Genomic DNA, 14,858 nt, shown 5'->3' on the forward strand with positions numbered 1-14,858 from the left:
CTAGTCTTAACAAGTGAGACCCCATACTCAAAATAAAAACAAGAAAGGGCTGGGATGTGACTCAATGGTAAAGTGCCTCTGGGTTCAATCCCCAGTAGGAAAAAAAAAGGATTACACTTTATCTTAAGGTGAGATAAGAGTATTAAACATTTTAAGAAGGGAAGAGCCATAATCAGATTTTAGTTTTAGAAAGATTTAAGGTGTGCCTTAAAAATGTTTAAAGAGGGCAGTGAGATGATCAGATTTTCCTTGTAGAAAGACTCACGAGTGGAAAAGGGGTGGGGGGAGAGAATCACTTATCTATTAGGAAATCTACAGGTAACACCCGGAGGGTACCCATTGAGGGTTTTAAGTTGCCGAGTGACATAATGAGATATGCATTTATAAAGACTCACCCTTCAAGGAAGAGCTTAAAAAGGTGCTGAATCGTAAACATCTGGAAAGCCAGGGAAAACTTCGACCCGAGGTAGAGTCAAGATGTCCAGGATGTCTTCCTTCCGCTTTGAGTGCCAGCGATGCAACCGGCCGCTGAAAGGTGATGAATCCATGGAGATGTCCAGCTCAGGGAAGGGGGAGCCAGGAGAAGCGCAAGAGGATGGTGCCCGCTCCATGGAGAAGACAGACGGTGGAGAGCCACAAGTCAGTGCCTCCAGAACCGTTCCTGATGATGTGGGGATGTTGGAGCAAAGGAGCAGCAATTTCATCTTGCTTGGTGAGATCACCTCCTTGAGAACTTTGAGTAGCATCCAGAAGACCACCGCAGAAATGTTTGACATCCTCTCTGGTCAAAAAGAGATGGATCTTCCACTGTGCGAGGAATGTACTGACAATTTTCTAAAGCAGCTGGATTCCCAAATTGCCCTCACAGAACTGGATGAACAGATCTATAGACGCTATCTGGAAACCAAGGTGCTGAAGGGTGAGGACCAAAGAGAGACACTACAGATGGAGTTGCAGGCCCTGGAGCTGGAGGAGGCCAAGCTGGCCCGGGAGCTGAAGGATGTGGATGAGAACCATGCAAGAATAGCAGCGGATCTCAGGGCAGCCCAGGCAGAGACGGTGGAGCTGCAGCTGCAGGAGAGACAGCATCTGAGGGACTTCAATAAACTGAAGTGGCAGCAGCAGGAACTGTCCGACCAGCTGACAAGTGTGGAGAACCAGCTGTGGTACTCGCGTGTCCAGCTGGACCGGCTGAAGAAGACCAACATCTTCAATGCCACATTTGAGATCAGGGAGGAGGGAACTTTGGGTATCATCAATAACTTCAGATTGGGCCGCCTCCCCGGCGTCCCTGTGGGCTGGAATGAGATTAACGCTGCCTGGGGACAGGCAGCTTTGCTGCTCCTGACCCTGTCCAAAGCAATTGGGCTGCAGTTTCAGAGGTATCAACTCATGGCCTGCGGAAACCATTCCTATTTGAAGCCTTTAACCGGTGACTGTGCTGACCTGCCCCTGTTCTCTGATGGGAGAGAAAATGTTTTCTGGAATAATACCTTTGACCAGGCGATCTTGGCTTTCCTGGACTGTCTGCAGCAGTTCGAGGAAGAGGCTGAGAAACAGGCGGGGGATCTCTGCCTGCCCTACAGGATCCTCCTGGAGGAAGGCCTGATAGAGGGCCCCACAGGCAGTGGGGAATGGTATTCTGTCAGGACTCATCTGAACACGGAGGAGCAGTGGACAAAGGCACTCAAATTAATGCTTCTCAATTTGAAGAGAAGTCTTTCTTGGGCTTCCTCGAGGTACTATCAAAATCAACTCTCTTTCTAAATTATTGTGAAAATATTATCAAAATGTAAAGTGAAAGAGCACAACGTGTTGAATTCAAAAGGCCAAACCTAGTATTAATTTAATATTGGCCAGAGCAAACCAAGTCATTGAGACTGGCCATGAGAGAGGGGGAGGGGGCAATGAGGGAAGTGGGGGATGGTAAGGGAAAGGGAACAGCTTTCTTTCTCTCTCTCTTTTTTTTTTTTTTTTTGAGTTTTTGTTGTGATGTAGAGTGTTAACTTTTCCCCTTTACTCCCTAAGAAACATTCAATAAATTATTATATTTTCTTTCATGATTTAAAGAAGTCTGTCTTATTGGGCTGGGTCATTTTGTTGGGATTATCTTAAATCAATTAAAGGGTTGTGAGGCAAAGCCTTGCAGAAAGATAAAGACTAAAAAGGAGTGAATCAGAATTCTTGATTTTTTTTTTTCTCATTTATTTTTTAGATGGGAGCGGGGGTCAGGGGGTGGGGGTCTCAACATATAGTCCAGGCTGGTCTTAAACTCCTGGGCTCAAATAGTTCTCCCAAGTAGCTGGGATTATAGGCATGTGCCATCCAGAGGAATTTGGGGGTGGAGGTACCAGAATTGAACTTGGGGCACTTGACCACTGAGCCCTATTTTGTATTTTATCCTGAGCCCTATTCTGTATTTTATTTAGAGACGGGATCTCACTGAGTAGTTTGGCGCCTCACCATTGCTGAGGCTGACTTTGAACTTGATCCTCCTGCCTCAGCCTCCCAAGCCGCTAGGATTACAGGCATGTGCCACGGTGCCAGGCTCACATCCAGAGGAATTTTTTAAATGCAAACTCGTATCATGGCACGGTTCTGCTTCTCTTACTCTCAGAATAAAACCCCAAATGCATACCATGGCCTTCAGCCCTTGGTGACCTGCGCTGCCTGCTGCTCCAGGCACATAATATAGTTCTCCCAGCTCTTTTCTCTTCCAAAACATGCCCAGTGTACTTCTTTTCTGTCTAGGCTCTTCCCTGTGCATGAATGTCTTCTAACCAATCTATAAAGTTCTTTTATTTTTTGGGGGGGTACTAGGGATTGGATCCAGGGGTACTTAACCACTGAGACACATCCCCAGCCCTTTTATTTTTTATTTTGAAACAGGGTCTCACTGAGTTGCTTAGGGCGTGACTAAATAGCTGATGCTGACCTCAAACCTGTGATCCTCCTGCCTCAGCCTCCTGAGTCATTGAGATTATAGGCATGTGCTACCATGCCCGGCGGTAGCCTTTCTTTCTTAATCTTAAAGGGAAAACTTTTTGGAAATACAAAATTTTTAGTTTGGGTGCAGGTACTTAACATGCACAAGGCCCTGGGTTTTATCACTAGCACTAAATAAATAAATAAATAGATAGATAGATAAATAAATAATTTTTTTAAAAAAGATAAAGAGGAAAAAAATCAAGGAAAAAAAACTTTCGCCTGTGGAAACCATTCCTATTTGAAGTCTTTCACAGGTGACTGTGCTGACCTGCCCCTATTCTCTGATGGGAGAGAAATGTTTTCTGGGATAATACATTTGACCATGTGATCAAGGAATTCAAGGAATATATATTTCAGTGCTGGGGGTTGAACCCAGGGCCGTCTTCTTCTTCTCCTTCTCTTTCTCCTTCTTCTACTATCTTTTTTTGTACGGGGGTGGGGGGGAAATTGCACCCAGGGTACTCCACCACTGAGATATGTCTCTACTGCTAAATTGCTGAGGCTGGGGGTGGGGTGGGGTGCATGCCTGTAATCTCCCAGTGGCTCAGGAGGCTAAGGCAAGAGGATTGCACTGTGGTTAAGCACTTCTGGGTTCAATCTCTGGTATAAATAAATAAACAAACAAATAGATAGATACCTGAGACTGGCCTTGAATTTGCAATCCTCCTACCTCAGCCTCCCAAGACTTTGGGATTATAGGCAGGCACCACTGTACCTGTTTACATGTTGTATGTTTTGTAACCTAATCTTTTTACTAAATATAAGCATTGTTATGAAATATTATACTATTCTTCTAAAACATCTACATACCTACTAGGGTATTCCATCACGTGCTTAGACTGTGTTTAACCAATCTCCTGCTGGAGTTTTCTGCTAGCTCCCAAGTCTATGACAAGTTAACCACCTTTCTTTTTTTCTTATTTTTTCACAACCACTTAGTATATAGGGGTTGTTCTGGGCACTATCTGAACTATAAAGTTAAATTATCTTTAAGGACTTAATAGTTGGTCCAGGTGTGGTGGTACACAGCTGTAATCCCAGAGACTCAGGAAGCTGAGGCAGGGGTATCTCAAGTTTGAGGCCAGCCTCAGCAATTTATTGAGACCCTAAGCAAATTAGTGAGACCCTGTCTCAAAAACGAAAGAAAGAAAAGAAAAACGCCTGGGGATGTAGCTCAGTGGTAAAACACTCCTGGATTTAGTCCCCAGTACCAATAAGTAAAAAAAAAAAAAAAAAAAAAAAAAAAATTTGTTGGCTCTTTTTAGATCAATACAAATTCCTTTCTAAGCAACCATTAGAAAAAAAAATCTTAAAATAACTTAAATCATGAGCTATTGGAGTAACTTTGGAGTAACTGAGTAAACTGACACAAAGCTCTTGCACAGAAAATTAATTTGATGCAGTCTTTTGCACAGGTAATTGTGTTATCAATTCTTTCTAAACCAGAGATTGGCAAACTTTTTCTGTAAAAGGCCAAACAGTAAATAAATATTTTAGGATTTGGGGATCATGGGTCTCTGTTCCAACTCCTCAATTATGTTGTTATAGTGTAAAAAGCAGAGAAAAGATGTAAATGAACATGACGTTCTCCATTTACTGAACAGGCCTCTAGCTGTGCTTGGTCCTTGGGCCATAATTTGCTTTGACCCCTGCTCTATAAAATAGGCCCTACCAAATCATAGGCTATGTCTATCTTGTTTGCAGTGGTGCCCCAGACTGTGCAATGCCTGCTACATAGTGACTGCACAATGAATGGCTGAATGAAGAAACCACTATACTGAGTGATGGGATTATGGGGAAATTTTATTTTCCCCTTTGTGGTTTATTTCATTCGTTTATTTTATTTTATTTTATTTTATTTTATTTTGGTACTGGGGATAGAATCCCTGGGTTATTTTTGTTTATTTATTTTTCTAAATTTTATTTTGAGACATATCTTGATATATTACTGAGGATCTCACTGAATTGCTGAGGCTAGTCTTGAACTTGTGATCCTCCTACCTTTGCTTCCGGAGTTGCTGGGATTACAGGCATGTCACCACGGTAAACAATTATTCTCTAGTATACATGTATTTGACTTTTTTTTTTTTTTTTTTGTATTAGGGATTGAACTCAAGGGCTCTCGACCACTGAGTCACATCCCCAGCCCTATTTTGTATTTTATTTGGAGATGGGGTCTCACTGAGTTGCTTAGTGCCTTGCTTCTGCTGAGGCTGGCTTTGAACTCGTGATCCTCCTGCCTCAGCCTCCTGAGCTGCTGGTGTCACAGGAATGCAGGGAGCTAAAACTCCAAACCTTGGCTCTTGTGTTCCAGTGGAAGATTTAAAGTGAGACACCAAAAGTCATGCAAGACGACTTTATTAGAAGTGAAAGTGAGGTGAAAATAAAGTAGGTTTAAGCAAAAAGCACTCTCAAGGGAGAGAGTGGGCTGACTCCATCAGAAAACAATAAAGGAATCAATGCTGCCCCTGATTGTTTTATGGTTAATTTGAAAATTGAAGTCCTTCTTCAGCAACTTTCACCAATCAGGTGTTTAATTCCTCCTTCCTGTCGAGCAGACGAGTTTTGGACCTCAGTTGATCCTCTCCGGAATTGTCATGGTGGCCATCTATTTGGGGGGGCTTCATCTACAAATCAGTTCCATGTTCATGTGGTCACTGGGGTCAATTGCTGGTCAGAAGTTACCTTAGTGCACCTACACTACTAAAGAAATCTTCCTCCCCAGATAAATGGAGATACTTGTATCCATAATTCCTAGCTTCATATCATCATCAATAGACTCTTTCAAGAGTTAGTCCCATTAATCCTTTTCTTTTGACATATTTCCCAATTAGCTCCTTTTGCTTCTGTTTCTTTTCTACAAATTATCACATTTTGCTTTCTTGTTTACTTTGGAAGTAGTTTAAAGAAAACCCTAAAATAATTTAAAGAACACCTGTGACCTTGCCTGCATTTCACTTCTCATTACTAGCTATTACCTAACACTGAGATTACAGGCTTGTGCCACCACGTCCAGCTTGTATTTGCTATTTTGTATAAAGTTTTTGTTTTATCTTTTAGTACTGATGCATGGACCCGGGGCACTTTATCACAGAGCTATATTCCCACCCTTTTTTATTTTGAGTCCGGGTATCTCTAAGCTGCTGAGGGCCTTGCCAAATTACGGAGGCTAGCCTCAAACTTGTTATCCTCCTGTTTCAGCCTCCCAAGTTGGGATTACAGGCCTGCACCATCATACCTGGCATGCATTTTGTTTTATAATAAAAAAATGAAAGGGTGTGAAGAGACATACTGATTTAACTTCCTATTATATCATTCTGTTTCTTTTGGAGACTATCCATTTCCACCTTCTGTCCCCATCCCAAAATTTCTCACAAAGACATACATTTTCCATCAAAATTACTTAAGTGGTAGAAACTTCTGGGCCAACAGATTTTAGTTCCTGAAAGTAAAAGATGAATCCATTTTCAGAACTGGGAGTGTAGCTCAGTGGTAGAGTATTTACCTAATATGCAGGAGGCCCTGCTGTGTTCTAGCCCTAATACCAAAAATAAGAAAATAAAAAATAAATTAGTTTTAATTAAGGAGAAGTTCTAGGTTTTGTTATATAAAGTAAAATCCCCAATAGCTGCACAGCAGTACCTAGGTTAAGAAATGCACTCCTTCAGGACTACCATAGACTCATGGAATCAGAATCTTCATTCTTAACAGGAAACATCTATAATGAAGTGAAGAAGCAGTAGAACAGGTGGACCGCCAGGAGCAGGTGTGGAACTCAATGTGCTGCAAGGAAGAAAGTTATCACTGAGGGAGACAAGGGTGGAGATGCAGGAAAGAGCTCTGTTTTGGAGTGGCATCAATACCATGTCAAGGGGTTTTAATTTGTAGTCAGTGGGGAGCCATTGAAACCCCACATCTACCACCATGGCCGTGGCCAGACAAATCATGAGAAGCCCCAAGCTTGCAGTTTTAGAAAGGTCATAATAGAAGCAACATAAACTATAGAGAACAGACTATTATTCAAGGCTGCAGCAGGAGGATCAAAAGTTCAAGACCAAACTCAGCAACTTAGTGAGAGCCTGTCTCAAAATAACAATCAATTTTAAAGACCTGGGGATGTAACTCAGTGGTACAGCATTTGTCTAGCACCTACAAGGCTGTGGGTTCAAGCCCCAGTATAACAAAAAACTAGTCCTAGGTGGTGACTCATGCCTGTACTTCCAGAGACTCTCCCAACACAAAACACCAGCAGCCCTAGAGGAACTGTGAATGGAATGTCAGGTACTGATTACCTAGAGCATTAAGATGTGGGAAAGGGAAAAGAGAAAGATTACAGAAAGTCCAAAAAAATTAGGAGTTTTTTCACTGCGTCTAATAAGAATTTTCTAATAAGATTTAACTGGCAGTAGATAGAAAAGTGAAACAGGGTTAAGAGTGTGAATGTGACAATTCTTTGGAGGCTTTTGACCACTGGGAGAAGGACATACATGAAGCATAGGAATTTTGAAGCAAGGACCACCTTGAGAATTTTTATAAGCTAAGAGGAAGGAGGCTGGAGAGAAAAATTTTAAATATAGTGTTAAGGGAGTGTTAAAAGAGTTGGGGCTACCAATTAATAATGAGTTGACAATGGTAGAGGAGGAAGTAGAGTCTATTCAATGGTGGACGCCAGGCACTTGACCTGAAGACAACAGAACTGAAGTCACAGCACTGAGTACAAATGTACAGGCAAAGCCTCTACCAGGCCTCCACTTGTGGAGGGAGAAAGTGTCAGGCTGGCTGGTGGGAACAACAAGGAGCCTTCTGTTGGCTGCTTGCAGGGGCGGGTTGAGGAATGTTTCCTGATGAGCAGAATAGAAAGCACCTGGCTCTCAGGATGCACCTGGGACTCTCTGAGACGGATAACTAAGGGTGTTGGGCATCTGAAGTTAAGGTGGCACCACTTAATGCCTTTCAGGTTACAGTCAAGACCTTGGCTGTAGCATTTGCCCATTGAAACTACCACCTCATAATCATGAAGAAGATGGAGGGATTATTCTTGAACAGGAGACAATATAGATCATTGAGACTAAGGAGAAGATGGAATAGGGAAGTGTGTTTGTTTGATAGATTTTTGATTTATAAAGTGCTGGGGATCAAGCCCAGACATTACAGGTGCACAGTACTGTACCCAGCTAAACCTGATACATACCAAAATTTGTCATAATTACAGCTGGACTGGCATCCTGGAGTGCTGGTGGCTGAGGCAGGAGGATTCAAGAGCAGCCTCAGCAACTTAGTGAGACACATTCTCAAATGATTAAAAAAAAGGTGGTGGTGGGGGGGTGACAGTTCTGCAGCTCAGCTGTAATGTGCCCTGGGTTCAACCCCTAGTACTTAAACAAAAAATTTTTTTGATCACATAAAGGACAATCTTAAATATTCTTAAAAACAGTCATTTTAGTAAATATATTCTAGGATAAAAAGTACTAAAATTAAATACTTAAATATTGTCTAGTAATTTTCTTTTTTTCTTTCTTCCTTTCTTGTTGGTTGGTTTTTGCAGTACTGGTAATTGAATCCAAGGGCCCTATATCACCGAACTATATCCCTAGTCCTTTTTAAAATTTTTATTTTAAGACAGTGTCTTCCTAAATTGCTGAGGGTGATTTTGAATTTGGAAATCCTCCTGCCTCAGCCTCCCAAGTTGCTGGGATTACAGTTGTGCACCACCACACTCAGCCATAGTAGCCAACTTAAAGGAGCTCCGAGTAGCCAAATTTGTGACAGTTTGAGCATCAAGAATAAAAAGAGGTTGTAAGACGTTGAAAAAAAGAAGTCCATGAATCCTTATACTGATCCTAGAAATGGGAGGAAACAATATTCACTTGTCATAAGTTGACTAATATGGCAGATTCTTGCCTTGAAATTCACTGGGGAAATGATGAAGATGAAGCCAGCCAGCCCTTTGGTTTTTTTTAGGAGAAACAGCAGTTGAACTCCAGATAAAAGAAATTCTTAGAGGACTAGAGAGACAGCTCAGTTGATAGATTGTTAACCTTGCATGCACAAGGCCCTGGGTTCAATCCCCAGCACCACCAAAAAAAAAAAAAAAAAAAAAAAGGGACCTAGAACTAGAAAGCAGCCATTTTGTAGCCCTGGGGAGTGACTGACTCAGGTATGAATGACCCAAAGCTGCTGGAAGAGAACCCTGGGGAGAGGACATTTGTACCATATGTGAAGCATCCCACAGATGAATGACTGGCTCATCCACACTCTTCTAGTTTTTTAATTTTTTGTTTTATATTTTTAGAAATAGAGTTCCAGCTGGTCTAGATCTTCTGAACTCAAGCTATCCCAAGTAGCTGGGACTACAGGTCTGCACTAACAAACCTGGCTCCATGATCCTTTAATAATGGAGACATTTTCTGTCTACACTTTAACCAGCTTCTCAAAATCTTTTAAAAAAATGTTTTTCCAGTAGCATTGACTTTTATTCATTCTTATCTGAAATAATATCTGCTTATCTTCTCAAATTTAACATGACTAATAGTGAGGTGATCTATTTAATATTTAATATACCTTCTGACGGGTATATTAACCTCATTATATATCACCAGTATTCTTTTTGTAAAATTCTGATTTGCTATACATGATGGCAGAATGTAATTCAGTTCATATTATACATATAGAGCACATTTTTTCAAGACACTGATTGTACACAGAGTATTTTCACACCATTCATGTCTTCATACATGTACTTAGAGTAATGATGTCTAACTCATTCCACCATCATTTCTACCCTCTTACTCCCTCTTTTCTCTTCTCCCCCCTCACCATATGAGGATGCATTTGCATCCTCATATCAAAGAAAACATTTGGCCTTTGTTTTTTTTGGGATTGGCTTGCTTCACTTAGCATTCATTATATTCTCCAACTTCACCCATTTACCTGCAAATGCCATGATTTTATTCTCTTTTAATACTGAGTAGTATTCCATTGTGTATATATACCAAAGTTTCCCTATCCATTCATCTACTGAAGGGCATCTAGGTTGGCTCCACAGTTTAGCTATTGTGAATTGTGTTGCTATAAAAATTGATGTGGCTGTGTCCCTGTAGTATGCTGTTTTTAAGTCCTTTGGGTATAGACCGAGGAGAGGGATAGCTGGGTCAAATGGTGCTTCTATTCTCAGTTTTCCAAGGATTCTCCAGACTGTTTTCCATATTGGCTGCACCATTTTGCAGCCCCACCAGCAATGTATTAGTGTGCCTTTTCCCCCACTTCCTCGTCATCACCTGTATTCTTTTTGTAAATTTTTGACATAGGTGTCTTACTATGTTGCCCAGACTGGTCCCAGACTCCTGAGCTCAAGAGATCCCACCTCAGTTTCCTGGCTAGCTGGGATTACAGGCACATGCCACTATACTTGGCATTTATAAAGTATTCTTGTAAAAAAAAATGGATTTAAATCTTACTAAGCCCTTAGACCTATTTTCCAGTTTACTGAAACAAGCTAAATGCTATCACAAAGAAATAATCAGATTAATCCAGAACATGAAATTTTCTATAAGGCAACTTTTTTAAGTGGGAAGAATATATCAGATTAAGAGAGATAAATGAAGTATAAAAACTGAATATCATGAAAAGTTAAAAAAAGAAAAAAAGAAGCCCCTCACTGCTGGCAGCTGAGCTGGCCTGACTCCAAGGACCAGAACACGGGGCTCTCCTGTTGAACACAAACCATTTCACAGAATGCCAAAAGACAGGGTCACCCTCTAATCCTAAAAACAGACAAAAACAAGAACATTGTGCAAACCACAGACTCGACCAACATTCCCTTTGTCTGCATTGTTTCCCTTGCTTCTAGTTAAGATAACCATAAAATTACTCCTGCTTTTTGACAGGACCCAATCCAGAGCAAAACCCTGTTTTCTTGAACTCTCCCCCAAATCCACTAACACAAGCCACAGCCCTATGTGCCCTGACTCAAGCTGTAAACAGATCAGTCTAATATGTTTTGTCTTTCTACCCTGCCAAGCACACCTTCAAAATTACCTGGAAGGTCAGATTCTTTCCTTTTTTTTTTTTTTTTTTAACCCCCTTGGTACTGGGGATTGAACCCAGGGGGTGCTTTACTGCTAAGTCTTTATTATTCTGAGACAGGGTCACTAAGTTTCTGAGGGTCTCCTGAAATTGTTGAGGCTGGCCTTGAACATTTTTTTTAAGAGAGAGAATTTTTTAATATTTATTTTTTAGTTTTCGGTGGACACAACATCTTTTATTTTATTTTTATGTGGTGCTGAGGATCGAACCCAGCACCCTGCACAGGCGAGTGCACTACCACTTGAGCCACATCCCAGCCCAACTTTTTTTTTTTTTAAACCAGGGATCAAACCCAAGGGGGCTTAACCACTGAGCCACATCCCCAGCCCTTTTTAAATATTTTATTTAGAGACAGGGTCTCACTGAATTGCTTAGGGATCGCTAAATTGCTGAAGTTGAACTTGCAGTCTTCCTGCCTCAGCCTTCAGAGCCGCTGGAATTCCAGTTCTGGGCCACTGGGCCCAACTGGCCTTGAATTTTTTTTTTTTTTTTGAATTTTTTAATATTTATTTTTTAGTCTTCAGCGGACACAACATCTTTGTTGGTATGTGGTGCTGAGGATCGAACCCGGGCCGCACGCATGCCAGGCGAGCGCGCTACCGCTTGAGCCACATCCCCAGCCCGGCCTTGAATTTTTAATCCTCCTGCCTCAGTCTCCAGAGATACTGGGATTATAGGTGTGTGCCCATGTGTCTGACTGGAAGGCCAGTTTCAGATTTGGAATTCTTGAACACTTTGAAGTCCAGACTGAGACACACCATGTGGGATGAGCATTCCTCATCTTTCCATTCCTGGCTTCATTCCACAAGGCAAAGAGCAGCTCAGGCTCCCATATGGACACCACAGGTCTCGTGCCCAAGGTCCATCCACAGCTCTGCAATCTGCAGCCTGTCTGGGTCAGAGGTGCACACCAGCGGCATGGCCAGCCTTGAGAAAATGGAGCAGGGAAGAGGTCTGTGTAGTTCCTGACATGGGCATTGGGCCACTTGTGCAGAGAGTACAGGGTCCAGGACATCTGGACGGTGTTCTTAGAAGGGAAAGCTCCCGGTGCGCCTGTTAAACCTTCCCAAATGGGGAGGATTCTGTGAAAGGAGGCCAGAATGCTGTCTGCCAAAGCTCAGAGAGGAGCTGGAGATACGGTTCAGTGGGAGATCACTGCACAAGGCTCTGGGTTTGATTCCTATTTTTAAAATCCAGCCTTTTTAAATTTTTTTAGTTTTCGGCAGACACAACATCTTTGTTGGTATGTGGTGCTGAGGATCGAACCCGGGCCGCACGCATGCCAGGCGAGCGCGCTACCGCTTGAGCCACATCCCCAGCCTGATTCCGATTTTTAAAAAGTAAAAATAAGGCACAGGGAGGCCCTTCTTATCTAGTATTGATTTTATCAATCTATATTCCCATCAAAGATGACTATTGCCTCCTGGCATAACTGAACACTAGATAGTATCAACATTTAAAAGTATTTATTAATGCATTACATGTGAAAAAAAATTTCCAGTGTTGTTTCAACCTGGATTTCTATGATTATTAGACATTTTTGCGTCTACTCCTCACTGGATCTCCTATTTGCTGGACTAAGACCATTTTATACTTGTCGAAAATCAGTCAGGCACAGTGGCGCACACCTGTAATCCCAATGACTCTAGAGCTGAGGCAGGAGGATGGAAAATTTGAGGCCATACTCTGCAATTTAGTAAGAACTTCTCTCAAAATAAGAAATTTTAAAGAAAGACTGGGGGTGTACAACATTCCTGAGATCAATGCTTATCACTGAAAGTAACAAACAAAAAGTTTTGACTTCAGTTTTAGAATTTTTTTTTTTTAAAAAGCGAAGACAATGCAAAAAAGTCTGACTTATTATGGTTTAATTTCTCCTTCCCTAGAATATCTAGACCTTGATGGTAAGTCATGTGATTTGAAAAAAGAACTCGAGTTCAGCTGGGGATACCAAGTCAGCTGTGGCAAAGACTGTGTGACTTGTTGGCCACTGTTTGACTTTTGAAAGACATGGACAGTGGGAAGGGGAAGGAGTGACTAATGCCTGGAAACCAGATGGAATGGAGGGATTTCTTGACCAAAAAGTCAGCAATCATTCTTCTCTTTGACATTTAATATCGTTAATATTAAATATTTCATGTTGTTGGGTGCCTGCTGGCTCGGATCCCCCCTGGCCCCCGGGGCTTGGTGCCGGCCCTGGTTTCTTGTTGTGCACGTCAAAGAGGCCAGCCCCCAAGGCCTTGAAAGATTTGTGGTGTCTGTTTTCATATTCAGCCTATAACAGTCATGTGGGAACGTCCTGACCTGCTTGGGTCTGATAAGGTTCCTGGTTGAAGGCTTAGTATGAGTCGACAAGGACCACCTGCCCCCCTCCGTCCTTGCTTCTGCCTACCAGTAACTTTCCATTCTGTCTGAAAGAAATATATAAGTATGAGCTGAGATAATAAAGAGAGAGACTCCCCCTGGATGAAGAACCTTGGTGTCCTGTGAATTTGTTAACCCTGACGTCTCCCGCCGACTCGGTCCATTTCTGCCGGACGCGGCATATTGGAGGTTCCTACCGAGAAAGCGGAGGTAAGTGGTCGGGGCTCCCTCCACGAAGAGGGAGGATTAATAGCCTTCGTAAAGAGAAGGGGAAAAATAGCCTTCGTAAAGAGAAGGGGAAAATAGCCTTCGTAAAGAGAAGGGAAAAAATAGCCTTCGTAAAGAGAAGGGGAAAAATAGCCTTCGTAAAGAGAAGGGGAAAATAGCCTTCGTAAAGAGAAGGGAAAAAATAGCCTTCGTAAAGAGAAGGGGAAAAGAAGCCTTCGTAAAGAGAAGGGGAAAAGAAGCCTTCGTAAAGAGAAGGGGAAAAATAGCCTTCGTAAAGAGAAGGGGAAAAATAGCCTTCGTAAAGAGAAGGGGGAAAAATTGAAACTTAAACTAGGAACAGGTAGCTACCATGGGTAACTCAGCAGCCAAAGTTCGTCTGGCCAACGAACTCAGAGAGCTGTTGAACACACAGGGAACCAAAATAAAAACAAAAACTGTAACAGAATTCGTTGAAGTTATTGCCCAGGCATGTCCTTGGTTTCTGACAGGGGGATTTCTTAATAACAATGATTGGGATCAGGTCAGATGTGATTTACAAAGATTGTTGAGGGATCAAGGTCCGGAAAGTATCCCAATCGCCACTTTCTCTTTATGGAGATTGGTTAAAGATGCTTTGTTAATAGATAAAATAAAGATTAAGGAACAGCCTGCAGAATGTGAACAAGTCCTTGACCAGGTCCAGGAAGAGCAAATGGCAGAGTCCTTACCCCTTTCCCATTATTCTTTCACATCTCCTTCTTCATTCTTAGATCCACCCTAGCTGCTCTCAACCCTGCCTTCTCATCTTCCCCCTCCCTAATAGGCCCACAGAAAAGTCTTAACTAACCTTCTCCAAAATATTCACCATGGCTTATTTTAGGATTTTCAACAAAAGAATCTCTACAAAAAGGTTCAATGTGGATAAATTTCCTATTTTCATATTGCCCTGTTTTATTTGGCTACTGTCTGAAAAGATCAGCACTCCAGGCAGGAGTTAGACACTCCCTTACTAGTTTTTCACAAAAATATGTAAACAAGGCCTCTAGCCTTGAGCTGGGCTTCACAGTGCTGAGTACATTTCTAAGATAAGGGAGTTACTAACTGGGCTCCATGGTAACAGCTGGCAGGAGGAGAAACTAGAAAGGGAGATAGAGGAACAGGAGGGTCGAATGAAGAAGCCAAGATTTAAAGCACCTATGGCCCCAATCCCTGTT

General features: G+C 42.1%; 1 protein-coding gene across 1 annotated transcript; it reads left to right on the forward strand.

Annotated features, from left to right (window-relative positions):
* Nucleotides 1–477: 477 nt before the first annotated feature.
* Nucleotides 478–1,767, forward strand: BECN2 (beclin 2; the record flags this gene model as incomplete). Its single annotated transcript, XM_081298204.1, has 1 exon — nt 478–1,767. The coding sequence occupies one exon, from the start codon at nt 478–480 to the stop codon at nt 1,765–1,767; it is 1,290 nt and encodes a 429-aa protein (XP_081154330.1).
* Between the last annotated feature and the right edge of the window lie 13,091 nt (nt 1,768–14,858).

This window comes from Spermophilus citellus (genome assembly GCF_964194105.1).
Source record: "Spermophilus citellus genome assembly, chromosome: 6".
NCBI classification, from domain to species: Eukaryota; Metazoa; Chordata; class Mammalia; order Rodentia; family Sciuridae; genus Spermophilus; species Spermophilus citellus.